The 14,735-nt window shown below is 45.7% G+C and overlaps 2 protein-coding genes across 4 annotated transcripts in view; one reads left to right on the forward strand and one right to left on the reverse strand.

The window, feature by feature from the left end:
* Positions 1–507: 507 nt before the first annotated feature.
* Positions 508–14,006, reverse strand: POLR3C (RNA polymerase III subunit C). The gene is made up of 15 exons (XM_084867078.1): positions 13,856–14,006; positions 12,612–12,778; positions 11,645–11,900; positions 11,351–11,536; positions 9,536–9,624; positions 7,166–7,270; positions 6,945–7,037; positions 5,641–5,721; positions 5,347–5,398; positions 4,625–4,685; positions 3,835–3,985; positions 2,977–3,078; positions 2,822–2,871; positions 2,286–2,435; positions 508–1,019 (listed from the first exon to the last, which is right to left on the reverse strand). Exons 2-15 carry the CDS (start codon positions 12,756–12,758, stop codon positions 938–940), a joined length of 1,605 nt encoding a protein of 534 aa, XP_084723204.1. The 5' UTR covers positions 12,759–12,778; positions 13,856–14,006; the 3' UTR covers positions 508–937.
* A 145-nt stretch (positions 14,007–14,151) lies between these two features.
* The window catches only part of RNF115 (ring finger protein 115), a 72,064-nt gene continuing 71,480 nt past the window's right edge, over positions 14,152–14,735 (forward strand). Inside the window, exon 1 of one of the 3 annotated variants that reach the window (XM_084867150.1) lies at positions 14,152–14,397. Coding sequence is in view for 1 of the 3 variants with exons in the window: in XM_084867149.1 (XP_084723275.1) it covers positions 14,302–14,397 (96 nt within the window). In the remaining 2 variants the exon portion in view is untranslated. The remainder of the gene's footprint in view (positions 14,398–14,735) is intronic. The other 2 variants (XM_084867149.1, XM_084867151.1) reach the window with 2 other exon arrangements.

Raw genomic sequence — 14,735 nt, forward strand, 5'->3', positions numbered from 1 at the left:
GCGTAATTTCACATGTGCTAGAAGCCTGGAGCTGGCAGATGTGGTTTCTGTCCCCAGATAATAGAGTGATTGCTTGGGCCAATCCACCTGCTAGCCCTGAAAATACTTTCTCCCTACTTGGTGGCAGTCTTTCATATCATACTCCCTACATTGTGTGTATGTGTGTGTGTAAGATTACAGTGTAACAAAGAACAGGCATAGCTTTTTTCTTCTTTCCTTTTGATTTCCGAGAGGAAAGGAGAGGAGAGGGGAAACATCAATGATTTGAATCATCGATGGGCTGCCTCCTGCACGCCCCCTACCGGGGACTGAGCCCGCAGCCCGGGCGTGTGCCCTGACTGGGAATCGAACCATGACCTCCTGGTTCATGGGTGGAGATTCAACTACTGAGCGCACACCAGCCAGGTAACAGGTATAGCTTTTTGAAAATGTAATGAACTGCTTAGGAAGAAGTTTCTTCATTGCCAGGAAGGTTCAGATCAGACGGGGCTGACTCTGGGTGAGATCTAAGTTTTTTAAAAAAATATATATTTTAATGATTTTTTTTACAGAGAGGAAGAGAGAGGGATAGAGAGCTAGAAACATCAATGAGAGAGAAACATCCATCAGCTGCCTCCTGTACACCACCTACCGGGGATGTGCCCGCAATCAAGGAACATGACCTTGACCGGAATCGAACCTGGGACCTTTCAGTCCGCAGGTCAACGCTCTATCCACTGAGCCAAACCGGTTTCGGCTCTAAGTTTCTTTTTCCTGCCAAGGAGAGAATGCAGGGATGGTTCGAAGACAGGATCAGCAAGCTGGTGTATTCTGGGAGGCAGGATGAAGGGTTTCAGTACAAGAATCCCTAGTTTATCCCACTATAAAGAGTGCATCCGGGCACCTCCTGTACTTCTCCTTCCCATCCCTCAGGTCTCTGGGGGAGACTTCTTCAGGGTCACTGCCTCTTCATGTTGCTCTCTATGTACGACTCCAGCAAGAAGATAGTTTCATCCACCTGGATCTCGCTGGCGTCCAACCTGAGAAAGGGACAGCGTTTGCCGACTGAACACTTACCAGCAGATTTACGGTGAGAGGCTGGGCGGGGTGTGCCATGCAGAATTGCTTGGTTACCCTGGAGATTAATGGGTAGAAAGCAGGAGCACCAATAGATCCTTCTCCCATTTACTGAGCATCTCTTAAATGCCAGGCACGTGGAAACTGCTGAGGATTCAAAAGATACAGCATCTGTCCTGGGAGAAGTTAAAGTCTAACTTGCAATCAGGAGAAAGAATAGCACATGTCAAGGCATAGAAGGTTCCAGTGTGTTTTAAAATATTATAGAAGCTGAAAGTGGCTGAGGCTAGACTGAGTAGTGATTAGGAATGGAAGGGAACTTAGACATGATTGAAGCAATCTAAGAAAACCCCACAGCTAACATCATACTCAATGGTGCAAGACTGAAAGCTTTCTCCTTAAGATCAGGAACAAGATAAGGATGTCTGCTTTTCACTTCCATCCAACCTTTATAAAAAAATATATATTTTATTGATTTTTTACAGAGAGGAAGGGAAAGGGACAGAGAGCTAGAAACATTGACGAGAGAGAAACATTGATCAGCTGCCTCCTGCACCCCCCACATTGGAGATGTGCCCGCAACTTAGGTACAAGCCCTTGAGCGGAATCAAACCTGGGACCCTTTAGTCTGCAGGCTGACGCTCTATCCACTGAGCCAAACCGGTTTTGGCATCCATCCAACAACCTTTTACTGCAGGTTCTAGCCAGGCAATTAGGTAAGATAAAGAAATAAAAGGCATTCAGATTGGCATGATCCTATACATAGAAAAATCTCAAAGGATCTGCAAAAAAAAAAACTAAGAGTCAACAAACAACATTTTTAAGAAGTTGCAGGATATAAAATCAAAACACAAAAGTTAGTTTTAGCACTGGCTGTGTAGCTCGGTTGGTTGGAGCATCATCTCACATACCAGAAGGTGGCAGGTTTGAGTCCTGGTCAGGGTGCGTGTGGGAGGCAACCAGTCCATGTCTCTCTCTCATCTTGGGGACCAAGATGGAAGGCCAGATTTGAGGCACATTAACTGAAGTAAAATCAACAACCATGGTGAACAAGAGTGTGTGGTGAGGGAGGAGAACTGAGGATGTCTTCAGAGTGCAGTTCGGGGAAATAGGTTAAATTCTGTTAACTGGGCTGGAAAAGATAGAGTTCAGGTTTGTCTGTGTCAACTTGGGAGGTGGATTAGCCTGGAAGGTATGTGCAACGTAGGCTTGAAGTGCAGGATGCTTACTTGTTGACGTTACGCTTTAGAGTCTCTATCTGCTGGCGCTCGGGGGCCGTGATCATCTCCTCTATCTCCTGCAGCTGTGCCTCCTCCGCGCCCGTGGCCTGCATGGATGCGATGATGGCTTCCACCCTCTGAGACTTTTCTAGGAGCCGCCTGTCAGACACACAGCTCTGAGGCTGGTCCCCTGGCGGTGGAGACTCTTACCCATCAGCCCCGGGGCAAGACACACCCTCCCCCACGTTCCTGGTCAAAGTGGATAATGCCACCTGTTTTCTACAAACTCAGAAATGTGACTTCACTCCCGAAACTCTTATTGCCTCTCGTCTGCACTTTATATTTGGTGCCAGTTTGTACATTTCTCATGAATATAATTTACAAAATTATTTCACTGGGAGTATATTATATTGGAAGAGGGTAGGCTAACAATTCAATGCGACTAGACTGGTTACTGTCTCTATTAGTTTCCATTTCTATAGGAAATTTCCCCTCAAGCCTTTGACCTTGAAAAAATGTAACTACTAAACTAAATTGCTACTCACTTGTTCTCCTTGGTTTCAAACTGCCTCCTTTCTATCAGGTTGGCTATGCTCTGAGGAGAGAGAAGATCTATTTCAGTAGCTCAGGTAAAAAGGCTAACGGGGGTGTGAGGGTGGGACTGGTCTCTGGGGGGGAACGGAAGGAGGTCCGGGATTACCTTGTAGCACCGGTGCAGCAGCATGCGGGCAGCCGACAGGATGTTCACAGTGTACAGATAGAAGGTCCTGGAAGGGGCGTGGTCTGGCGTTTTGGGAATTTCCTACTTGTCCACAGACAGAAAGAGGAGAGCAATTATACTGTTCAGAACTGCCAAGTAAGCATGTGTCCCCTCTGCAGCTACCATGCCTCCTCTCCTTCACTTACACTTCCCTCCTCCCAGTCATCCCCACCTGTGTTGCAGCATGCTCAGCCTCAATAAGGACTGAGCTGCCCCGTTTTTTCCATCTGCACATCCTGAGTGGAGGGGAGAATGAACTAACCCTTACTGAGCACCTCTTGTGGGCCAGGTGGACCGTATGTAATCTTTACCGCAAACCACCTTATTTCCTGACCATCCGTCACCATTTTATGGACGGGAAAAGTTACGGTGGGTAATTTGCTCAACGTAACTAGGTAAAAGGAAAAAATCTGAAGGATTTTCAGATTCCAAAAGCCATTCTATTGCCTTACCAAGTCTACCACATGGCTCTGCACAGAGTGGAGCTCAGTAGATGTTGATGAATGTGTTCTATAATAAACTTAAGTTCAAGGAAAGGACAAATCACAGGGACCAGGAACTAGGAGAAAGGGTGGACTGATTTCTTGGCTGTGCCTTTTTTTTTTTTTTTTTTTTTTACTAGGTCAGTTCAAGCTCCACAAATATCTGTCAAATGCTTGCTATGTCTTCATTAACCTTTTCTTTTTTCCTGTCTCAGAGCGGGAGACAGAGTTTGCGTGGGGTTCAGGATGCATGCCTCAGGAGTTTCTTTCACCCTCGTCCAGCTCTGTTGGTTGATGGCTACTACCCATTGGTTACCTGGAGCAATATGAAATTTTCTGAGAGCATCTTATAAAGCATATCCTTCGCCTCCTTTGCTGGGATCATTGCAAAGTCTTCTACCTGCTTCTGCTCCAGGTGTTTCTTTTGCAAAACTAGACGAAATATTCTGGCGCAGCGAGACCCAAACCTGGAAAGGAATGAAGAAAGTAAACAGGATGCTTTAGCTCCCAGTCGCACACGGTGGTGGCTCTGTTCCCATGTGTGGAGCCAGGACCCGAGAGGGACAGCAATCAGAGGACTCTTTCTCAACGCCACTGCCGGGCTGACGGTGGTGCTGCTAGCCACAGGCGGTCACCGACTGCTGACACCCCGGAGGGCCTCACGTCCTGCCCAGGTAAGTAAAGCTTTAGGGAGGCTGGCCAAAGGGCACTGGGAATAAAGCAGGAGGATATTTAGGGTGCAGACCAGTAGTAGATGGGATCCATAGCAGTTCAGTGAAAAATGGGGCAGGTGGCCCTAGCCAGTGTGGCTCAGTAGAGAGCGCGTTGGCCTGCCGGCTGAAGGGTATCAGGTTCGATTCTGACCAAGGGCTTGCAGGCTCAATTTCCAGTGGAGGGCGTGCGGGAGGCCTCCGATTGGTAATTCTCTCTCACCATTAATCTCTCATCATTATCTCCATCCCTCTCCCTCCCTCTCTGAAATCAATTAAAAAAAAATGGGGCAGGTATGCCTAGTTGGTTGCTTACATGATGATCAAATTACTTGTTCAAAGAGGCATGGAAAAGGAGCGTCTGAGCCCCCATCCCAGTCATAGTGACCCCCTTACCTTTCCTGTACAACCGACTCCAGAGTGGCTGTGGCTAGGGAGCCGAGAACCTTATGCAGGTCTTTATGCAGAGGATTAAGGTCACTCAATCATGTTTTGGCTTGGTCATTGTGATATTAGTTTAATTCCTGAGTCTCTAATTTAAAGTTTAAATGTTATTTGTTTTTTACATTGATCACATTTATGATAAATAAGTATTTCAAAACTTTAAGTATGGTGTTTAAGTCAGGATTTAGCTTAACTAAAATTTGGTTAATTACAAGTCCTTTCTGCCCTGGATAGTGTTGCTCAGTGGTTAGAGGGTCAGCCTACTCATCAAAGGGTGGAAGATTCAATTCCGACAAGGGCATGTACCTGGGTTTCAGGTTTATCCCTGGCCCCAGTTGGGGTGCTTGTGGGAGGCAACCAATCAATGTGTCTTTCTAACATCAATGTGTATCTCTCTCCCTCTTTCCCTCTCCCTCTCCCTCTCCCTCTCCCCCCCCCCCCCCCTTCTCTTTCTCCCTTCTACCCTCTCTAAAAAGAAAAATAATCAATGGGGAAAATATCCTGGGGTGAGGATTAACAAAAACAAACAAAAAGTCCTTTTTACTTCTTTATCATCAATGTAATAAATTTTCTAACTTATTTAGCATACCAACTATTCTCACATCCTTTCTGTCATAAGTCGCCACTCTCATAGTCCCGCTGCCAGACTGTACAGAAATAACTGGTAAGGATACTGATGACATACGTTCCTCCACCACTGTCGCCAGACTTGCCAACAAACTGTAGCTGTTAAAAAAAAAGAGGGACTGTGTGAACTGACTGGACAATCCAGTGATTCTGTTTCCAAAGGAGCAAATCTAGCCCAGAGTCTGTAGGAGGAAGCCTCCTGTTAGGTGATGGCAGGGAAGCTGTCCGAGTCGGTTACTAGAGGATGAGGCTGTAGGAGAATGAGACCAGGGATCTCTGGCAGAAACCAATCCTAAACATAGGAGAAAAAAGAAACATTAAAAAAGCAAAAACAGACTTACTGGATCATCTGCCAGCAGCGTGAGATACTGATCAAGAACTTGCTTAGAGATGTTGTAGCCGGTAGGTAGGGATCTGAAGATCTATGGTGCGAAAAGAGACTGAAAATGGGCTTGGGAACTTAGAATTGCTGACATTACTAAAATAAATATGTTTTAATTTTAGATATCACAGAATAAAAATGTCCGCAAAATACAGCAACCATGTTTGTATAAGAGTAAAAATCTAGAAATAATCCAAATGTCCAAAAATTAGGGATTGATTAAAATACAGTATAGCATAGTCATTAAGTGAAATATGACATAGCCATTATAAAAAAATAAGACAGATCTATAACTGACATGAAAAGAAGGTTTATATTATATTGGCACAGGAAAAATACAAGTTTATAACATGTACACATATCTATATATATGTGGAATGATACATAAAAATAGTCTGAATAAAGATACATACCAAACTATTAACAAGGATGCCTGGGATTGGAATTATGCAAGACTATAATAGTTTGGGGAACTACAACTTTTTACCAATTATACATTTCTATTCTGTTTGAATATAGGTCATGTAATTACTTTGTCATTAGAAAAAAAAAAAAATTTAATTTTTTAAAAGAATATTTTTATTGATTTCAGATAGGAAGGGAGAGGATAGAAACATCAACAATGAGAGAGAATCATCCATCAGCTGCCTCCTGCACAACACCTACTAGGGATCGAGCCCAAAACCTGGGAATGTGCACTGACTGGGAATCAAACCGTGACCTCCTGGTTAACGGGTTGATGCTCAACCACTGAGCCACAATAGTTGGGCATGCATTTAATTTTTTGCTAAATAACTTAAGAATTTAAATATAAATAAAAGTTTAGCAAGTATTTTTTGTATTAATAAATATATTAGGAAAGTAATAGAATATAAATAAACAGATTGGATATGTTAAATATTAATATTTTAAGAACAATATAGTTAAACAAGTTTAAAATATACAAAATATATTGGGGGGGAAAAACAATTAAGGGGCCATATAATGTCCTGAGCACTAAGGCTCTCAGATTCCAGTGGTGCATTCTTAGAATAGGAATAGTTTGTACTTTGACCAAGAGAATGGCTTAGATTTTTTAAGGCTGGATCCAAAGAGACCAAATATTTCAGTACCTACCACCTGAAGATAATCTCTGTCCCACCTCAAATAACAAAGGCTCTTTCGAGGCTCAAACCTCATCAACCTAATTCCAGGCTGTACGTATAATAATTATGTTATTCTAGCCAAGAGCCTGTCAGAACAGGAGTACAACAGGAGACTCACCTCATTGGAAGACAGAGGCTGGGTAAAGGGGGCACTGGAGGGAGTGGTGATCTCACTCATCCGCAGCATGGTCCTTACGATCTCGCTGCTGGTCTGGATTTGAAAAGGGAACTGGAATTCAGAATTCATTCTGCTGTGCTGGCTCTGGCTAAGGGCCGATGGCCACATCTGGCAAATAAGATCGTCCCTGATGGCCACTGTCCCACCCCCTCAGACATCACCTGGTCCATCCTGTTGGCCACTGCGCTGACAATGGCTTGGTCTCGGAAGTGCTGGTGGAACCTGTCAAGGTTGGCTTGCCAGTAAATTCCATCATCTGGAATGGGCTGAGGAGGAGAAAAAGATCAGCAAGAAGCATCTGCGTGCACTGGAGAGTTTTCTGGTGAGGAGCTTAAAGGGAACTGGCCACCAATTGTTTGCCAAAAATCATCTGGCCACATGGTCCAGTGCCTTCATAAATTCAGTCTCACTTCAAACAGATTCTCAACCAACTTCCAATTTTTTCTCTTTTACATTTTAACTCTTCTCCAGTATCCCCAAATCTCACTTACCCCACCCTTATCATTCTCAGCAGAGGACTTTGCATCTTATTTTGAGAGAAAACAGAAGCCATTAGGCCAGAACTCATCCAAGTTTGTGCATACCCCCCACGTTTATTTTTTTAAAAGTCCACTTATAACACAGTGGAAAACAGGTGCTTCCTTTTACCTAAGCTTAGTGCCCACACTGAAATGGGAGACCTTACCCTCCCTGCATTCTCAGGGACCAGCTCAGTTTTCCCTCCTCTCTAAATCCTCAGCCTCTCTTTACTGTCTTCCCCCACCAACCTTTACCTTGTCCAAATGTCTTCTACTTTAAAATAATTCTTCAACACTATGAGTTTTCTCCTTTTCATTTTTGTTACAGTCAAGGTTGTCAAAGAGTTGCCCATCCATTTGTATCTCTGTCCACAGAGGTACTCAGCCCATCCCCACCACTGCACTGAATGTCAAGGTCCCCGAGGACCTCCTGGCTGCTAAATCCAAAGAAGACTTTCCAATTCTGATCTTCTTTGATCTTTCTGAAGCATATGACAAGGTGGGACATTTTTTCCTTCTTTTTAAAAATATATTTTATTGATTTTTCACCGAGAGGAAGAAAAAGGGAGTTAGAAACGATGAGAGAGAATAATCGATCAGCTGCCTCCTGCACACCCCCTACTGGGGATGTGCCTGCAACCAAGGTACATGCCCTTGACCGGAATCGAACCCCGGACCTTCCAGTCCACAGGCCGATGCTCTATCCACTGAGCCAAACCAGTTTCGGCCATTTTTTCCTTCTTAATTTTACGTGACCCCCCCTTGGATTTTATAACACTATCCTTTTTACCAAGTAATGTTTATTGATTTCAGAGAGAAAGGGAGAGGAAGAGAGAGAGACAGAAACATCAATGATATGAGAGAATCATCGATCGGCTGCCTCTTCCATGTCCCACCCTGGGGATCAAGCCCACTACCTGGGCATGTGAAGATCTGTGGGAAAAAACATTTGAAGCAGAAGGAATACTAAAGGTAAAAGAGTTTGACATTTTGAGGTATGGAAAGAGAAGCTGGAACGTAGTGAACATGAGGAAGAATGGGAAGAGCTGAGGGTGGAGTGCCTGGTCTCTAGCAGGTCTCATATAAGGCTCAATAATCCATAGTCAAGACTTGGATTTCTTCTAAGAGTAATGGGAAGCTACTAAAGGAGTCTATTATAAATCAGTGTTATGTTGGGATTAAAAAAAAATTAAGAAAGTTAAATAGGTAAGAATGCAGGTAGAGTAACCATTAGGAGAATGCTGGCAAAGAGCTGACTCGAAGTTTGATGGTTTGGACTAAGATGATAGCAGTGGAAATGGTGAGAAACAGCTGGAGTTTAGGTAACTTTGGAAATGGGGCTGACATGTTTTACTGGGAGATCAGATGGTTTCTAGGATTTTAGCCTAAGCAAGTGGTGGTGAGTTAGAGGTGACTGGCCTAGGTCCTTTCCTAAGATGAGGAAAACTGAGAGAACAGATATCTGGGTGGGAGAAAACAATTATTCTGTTTTAGCCATACTAAATCTGAGATGCTCATTAGACATCTTTGTAGAGATGCTGACAAGGCATCTATAATAATAAAATCATAATATGCTAATTAGACCAGACAGCCGAACGACCTTCTGGACAAAGCCAGGGCAAATGTGGCTTCGAGGGCCAAGCCCCTTGCACGAATTTCGTGCACAGGGCCTCTAGTTTGAAGATTAAAGCTCAGGCTTACAGATGTCTTTCCGACTCATTTCTCACCACAGGTTCCCATGGGCCGACATGTTCCAGCTATACCGAATAACCACCCTTTTCTAGGTCCTTTTTTTGCATAAGCTGCTACCTCTGTCCAACAATTGAAGTACGTTAAAGCCTCAGAAGGAAGTTCACTCTTTGTTACTCTGTTGCTAACCAAAGTTTAATCAAGTCCTAATTCTACCAACTCCACCCAGGAACCTTTAGGGCTTATCTCAGTGCTCCTCTGACCTGCCTCGGGGGCGGGGGGGGGGGGGGGGGGGGAGGAATCCTAATCAGAAAGCCCCGTTACCTCTTTATTATCTGCGCTGTGTTTGAGTCTCTTGGCCTTGGGCTCCCCAGGAGCACCCTCCTCAGACGGTCTCCTCCTTTTACCTTTCCCTGCCAAATGGAAGAGGTGGAACTATTAGGCCACACCTCATGATGACAGGTCAGGACCAAACCTGAGAGCAGTGTCTATCTCAGGGACGTCTGTAGCTGCCGCTAGTGTAGAGCTGCTCAGAAGATGGAGCAGCGACAAGAGACTCAGGTAAATGATGAAGCTATCGGAAATTCACCGGTAAAACAGAAATTCGTAATCTTAATCCCTCAAACTGCTCCTGCTCTAATGTTTCCTTTCACAGTGAGCGGCACCATCCTCCTCCCACACAAGCACATCAGACACACAGACGTCTTTCCTTCCTTCCTTCCTAATTTCTTTACTGATTAAGGAATTACATATGTGTCCTTATCCATCCATTAACTTCTGATGCCCTCACCCCCCTGGTGTTTGTGTCCATTGGTTATGCTTATATTAATGCATACAAGTCCTTTGGTTGATCTCTCCTCCTTTCCCCCACCCTCCCCTATCTTCCCTCTGAGATTTGGCAATCTGATCGCTGCTTCTTTGTCTCTGGATCTGTCTCTGTTCATCAGTTTAAGACATCATTCTTGATACTTGTCCACATCACCATTTCTATATATTTTTCACTAATTTGTCTACATTTATTTATTTATTTCTAATGTAATTATTATTATTATTTTTTATTGATTTCAGAGAGCAAGAGAGAGGGAGAGAGATAGAAACATCAATGATGAGAGAGAATTATTGATGGGCTGCCTCCTGGGAGCTCCACAATGGGGATCGAGCCTGGAACCCAGGCACATATGCCGACTGGGAATTGAACTGTGACCTCCTGAGCTACCTACATTTACTTTTGCCCCATCCTTTCTGTGCACAGAAAAATCTTTTAAAATGCAAATTAGATGATGTCACTTTGCTGTTTAAGAGTCTCATGCTCTACCGACTGAGCTAGCCGGGCGAGACTCACTTTGCTGTTTAAAACTCGTTAGTGGTTTTCCTTTGCTCTTAGGATAAAGAACAGATATTCTGGGAGGTCTTGCATGATCTAGCCCAGGGGTCTTCAAACTATGGCCGAGGAGTCTGATCCGGCCCGCCAGGTTTTTTGGGCAGTGAGTGCAGCCGAGGTGTTACAGTAGGAATTAGTAGTACATATAGTCCGGCCCTCCAGCTCTCTGAGGGACCGTGATCTGGCCCCCACTTTAAAAAGTTTGAGGACCCCTGATCTAACCCTTGCCTATCTCCCTATCCTTATCCTCATGGCTCTCTTTCCTTTGCACACCGTGCTTTAACTAACTGACCTTCGTTCACTTTCCCAAATACCCTATTTTTTTCTCTGTCACTACATTCCTTTGCCAAAAATGCTTATCCTCTGTCCCCCTCATACCTTACCTCACCGGTTGGCAACTACTACTGCTCCAAATCTTGGCTCAAAAGCCACTTTCTCAAAGAAGCGGGGCCCCAAACTCCCAGGTAACTCCAGTCTCATTATACATTTAAAAAATACCTTACATTTTTTCCCTTCACAGTACTTACCACAGTTTGTTAATGTAAGTCTCCTGTACTAGCCTTAAGCCCCCCCAAAAGGCAGAGACCATGTGTTTTTTTATATTTTATGCCACAGTATCTGACACAGGATAAACACTTGCTAACTGCTCAATTCATTCATTCACTCGTTCATTCATTCATTCATTCACTCACTTAACAATCACGGAGGAAGAGTCCACAGTTAGGGCAAATCACAGTTCAGTGGTCAAAATCCCTCACCGATCAAACTCAGCTTAGGAACCAGGTACATGTCCTTTTCACTGATGACAAGAGTGGGGGCAGGCTGCGGGGGCCCGGGCTCTGCGTTCTCAGCGGGAGACACCAGCGGGCAACGCTGCACAAAGTGCGTGTCCGCTAGCCGCACAAACGTGCTCGAGACCTCCGCGTAGTCCATGGTCTTGCCGTCTGTGGGACAGGAGAGAAGAGGCAGGTGAGGCTCCCGAGACAGCCAAGGGCCCCTCCTGCGGGCAGCCAATCTGTGCGTTTGCCAGCAGCTGTGGCCACCGTACTGACCTTCCATGGTTTCCGTTAGGCGGTCGGCCACTCTCTTCACGAGCGCGGACATCGTCATCTTGCCGTTCAGCAGCAGCTCCTCCACGATCAGCTCGCCGGTGTCGCTGTACAGGGTTTTGGCGGTGTAGATGTACCGGGGGTACCTGAGCATCCGCAGCACCCGGCTGCACTGGGCCTCGTACTCCACCGTGCCACGCCTGTGCACTTGGTACGTCACCAGGTTATGCTGGATGAGGACGCACAGGGCCTTCTTCACCTGGACACGACCCAGGGGAAGAGGAAAGATCTGAAGACACAGCTCTTTATTGCTCACAATTAAAAAATATATATTTTATTGATTTTTTTTACAGAGAGGAAGGGAGAGGGATAGAGAGTTAGAAACATCGACAAAAGAGAAACATCCATCAGCTGCCTCCTGCACACCCCCTACTGGGGATGTGCCTGCAACCAAGGTACATGCCCTTGACTGGAATTGAACCTGGGACCTTTCAGTCCACAGGCCAACGCTCTATTGCTCATGATTTCTGCCCAACAGTTTCCTAAGCATCAGGAGATGGCTGGGTAAGAATCTCTGTGCTGCCTTCCTCCTCCCATTGGAACAGCTGGTAAGAGTCACACATAAATAGAAGAAATCAGGAAGATTCCTTGCTAGGATGCTCATATTTCCTCTGATCTTTATTTCTCAAAATACAATTTACTTCCCTTCTGTTATTCTCATTCCTTAAGGGCGGTACTGAGATTCACAGACTCGTTGTGAATAAAGGAAGAGCAAAGATGTGCCTACGAAGCAACAAGGAGCCAGGAACACTTTGAGAAGCAGACCGTGGGCCTCTCTCTCATCCTCTTTCCCCAGAGCGGGCTCTCTCCCTTCCCATTTTTTTTTTTTTGGGGGGGGGAGTAACAATATTCAAAGGTAAGTAAAAGACATTAATGAAAATAAAAGCAAATTAGTATCCTCCAAACATACCTGATCCAGTGATGTCTTTGTGTCATGGACAATCACTCTTAGAGGCTGGCTGCCAGTTCTGATTAGGTGGACTCCAATTTTTTCCACAATCTCTCCAAAATGCTCTTGCAGCAACAAAGAACACAGTTTAATTTCTGCTTGAGTCATTGTACTAAGGAGTTTCAGAGCTAGAATAAAAAATAAAAACACATTTTTATGCTGAAGAGGTTTATGATGTTGCATGGAGAGCTGCTGAGTATAAATTCAAGTATTTTGTGGAGGGTGATTTGATATATAGCAAAAGCCTTAAAATCTTGCCTATCTTCAACCTACTAATTTCGTTTTGGATACTCTCCTCTAAGGAAATAATAAAAAGATGCTACTATAATTCTCTTTAGAATACGAACATACTGGAAACAGCGTAATGTCTAACCACGAGGAATTACTTCAATAAATTATGGTGAACCCATACAATGGAATGTTACTGCAGCACTTTTGTTTATGTATTACCATAGAAAATTGTTCACTAAGTAAAAGAAGCAAGCTACAAAGCAAAATGTGGAGTGATATTTAATCAAGAAAGAAATGTATGAATAGAAAGAAAGAACTGGACTATATACATCACATTGATCTTCTAAAAATATTTAAATTTTTTAAATTGATTTCAGAGAGGAAGGAAGAGAGAAACATCTTTGAGATTGTGTGTGATCCTAATTTTCTTTAAAGATTGCGTGTAGATGGTTTTACAATGTCACAGGCCTTCGCCCCTACACTTCACTGTTTGGAAGAATTAAGGCCACTTCACAGCCTATTGGGTGTGAACAGGCAGTATCATTCCCAGTTCATAAAGGAAATGACAATTAAGGAAAAGAAATTACGAGGTAAAGGAAAGCTTTGCAACAGTGTGATTTCAATAGGAGATGAAGTACGTTGCTTGCAGGACAGTATTTAATTCGGAAATTTCTACTTCTTGACAAAGTAGGCACAATATATATAATTGAGTATAAAATTGCTTCCTTTTAGGGAAAATCACAAGTGCTACCAAACATTGCTTTATTCCTCAGAAGCCAAGACTTTGCCTCTCAGCTGCAGTATCTCCGTCCACACGTCTTTAGGGAAACATCCCAGACCCTCTGCCATCCCCGGAAACGACTTTAAGGGGCTTGGTCCTGGCTCTTTACTCCCTGCACGTAGAGTCCCAGTTCGGGGCTGGGTTCCTTGGTCCAGAGACAGGGCCGTCCGGTTGGGACAGCGTTTTCACTAACCTCTGGGTCACCGCAATCTAACGCCAAGTTCTCCTCGGCTGCGTGCAGCTCCCGCTGCCGCCCGGGCAGAGGGACAGCCCTCCGCCTTTCCTCGCAAAACGCACCACCTGGACGACCCGGAAATGGAGGAAGCGTTGGCCACTCTACCTCAGCGTCTCGGTGGTTCCCCGGGGACGCTCTTTCTCTCATCTCGTTGGGAGTTTGGAGGACCGGCGAGGCGACGCGGGGGAGGTGCGGGCTGACTTCCCTTCCGGCGCCTGTGACGCTGGGGGCGGGGCCTGGGTCCACGCCGCCTCCGTGGGCCGGGCGCTCACGTGACTGACGCGGGCCCGGAGCGGCGGCCGCATTGAGGAAGCGCGGGCCGGGCGGCGACTGCAGCCGGCGGCGAGCGAGCGGCAGGCGAGGGAGGCGGCATCCCTCTCGGACCCGCCGGGCGGAAGAGGAAGATGGCGGAGGCCTCGGCGGCCGGGACCGGCGCCGCCGTCGCCGCGCACCGGTTTTTCTGCCACTTTTGCAAGGGCGAGGTCAACCCCAAACTACCGGTGAGAGCCCCGCGTCCCTGCCCACGCCCCGAAGTCCCGGAAGGGGTTGGAAGCGCCCCCCCCCAACCCCCTGAAATCGGCCTCCTGAATCCTGCTGCCCACTGTTCTCTGGCCGCGGCCCCTCGCTCCCTCTCCGCCCTCCCCCTCGCCCCCGGACGCGCCACCTGCCCCGTTACCCCCGCTCTTTACCTGCCCCTCCCCCATCTCATTTCTTAGCAGGTTCTCCTCTGACCACTCTCCCCTCAGTTTCCTCCTTAAACATTTTTATTTATGGATTGATTCCTTAGAGAGGGGGAAACATCGATTTGTCGTCCCACTTATGTGTGCATTCATTGGTT

The sequence above is a fragment of the Pipistrellus hanaki genome (genome assembly GCF_964339955.1).
Source record: "Pipistrellus hanaki genome assembly, chromosome: 18".
Classification (NCBI taxonomy): Eukaryota; Metazoa; Chordata; class Mammalia; order Chiroptera; family Vespertilionidae; genus Pipistrellus; species Pipistrellus hanaki.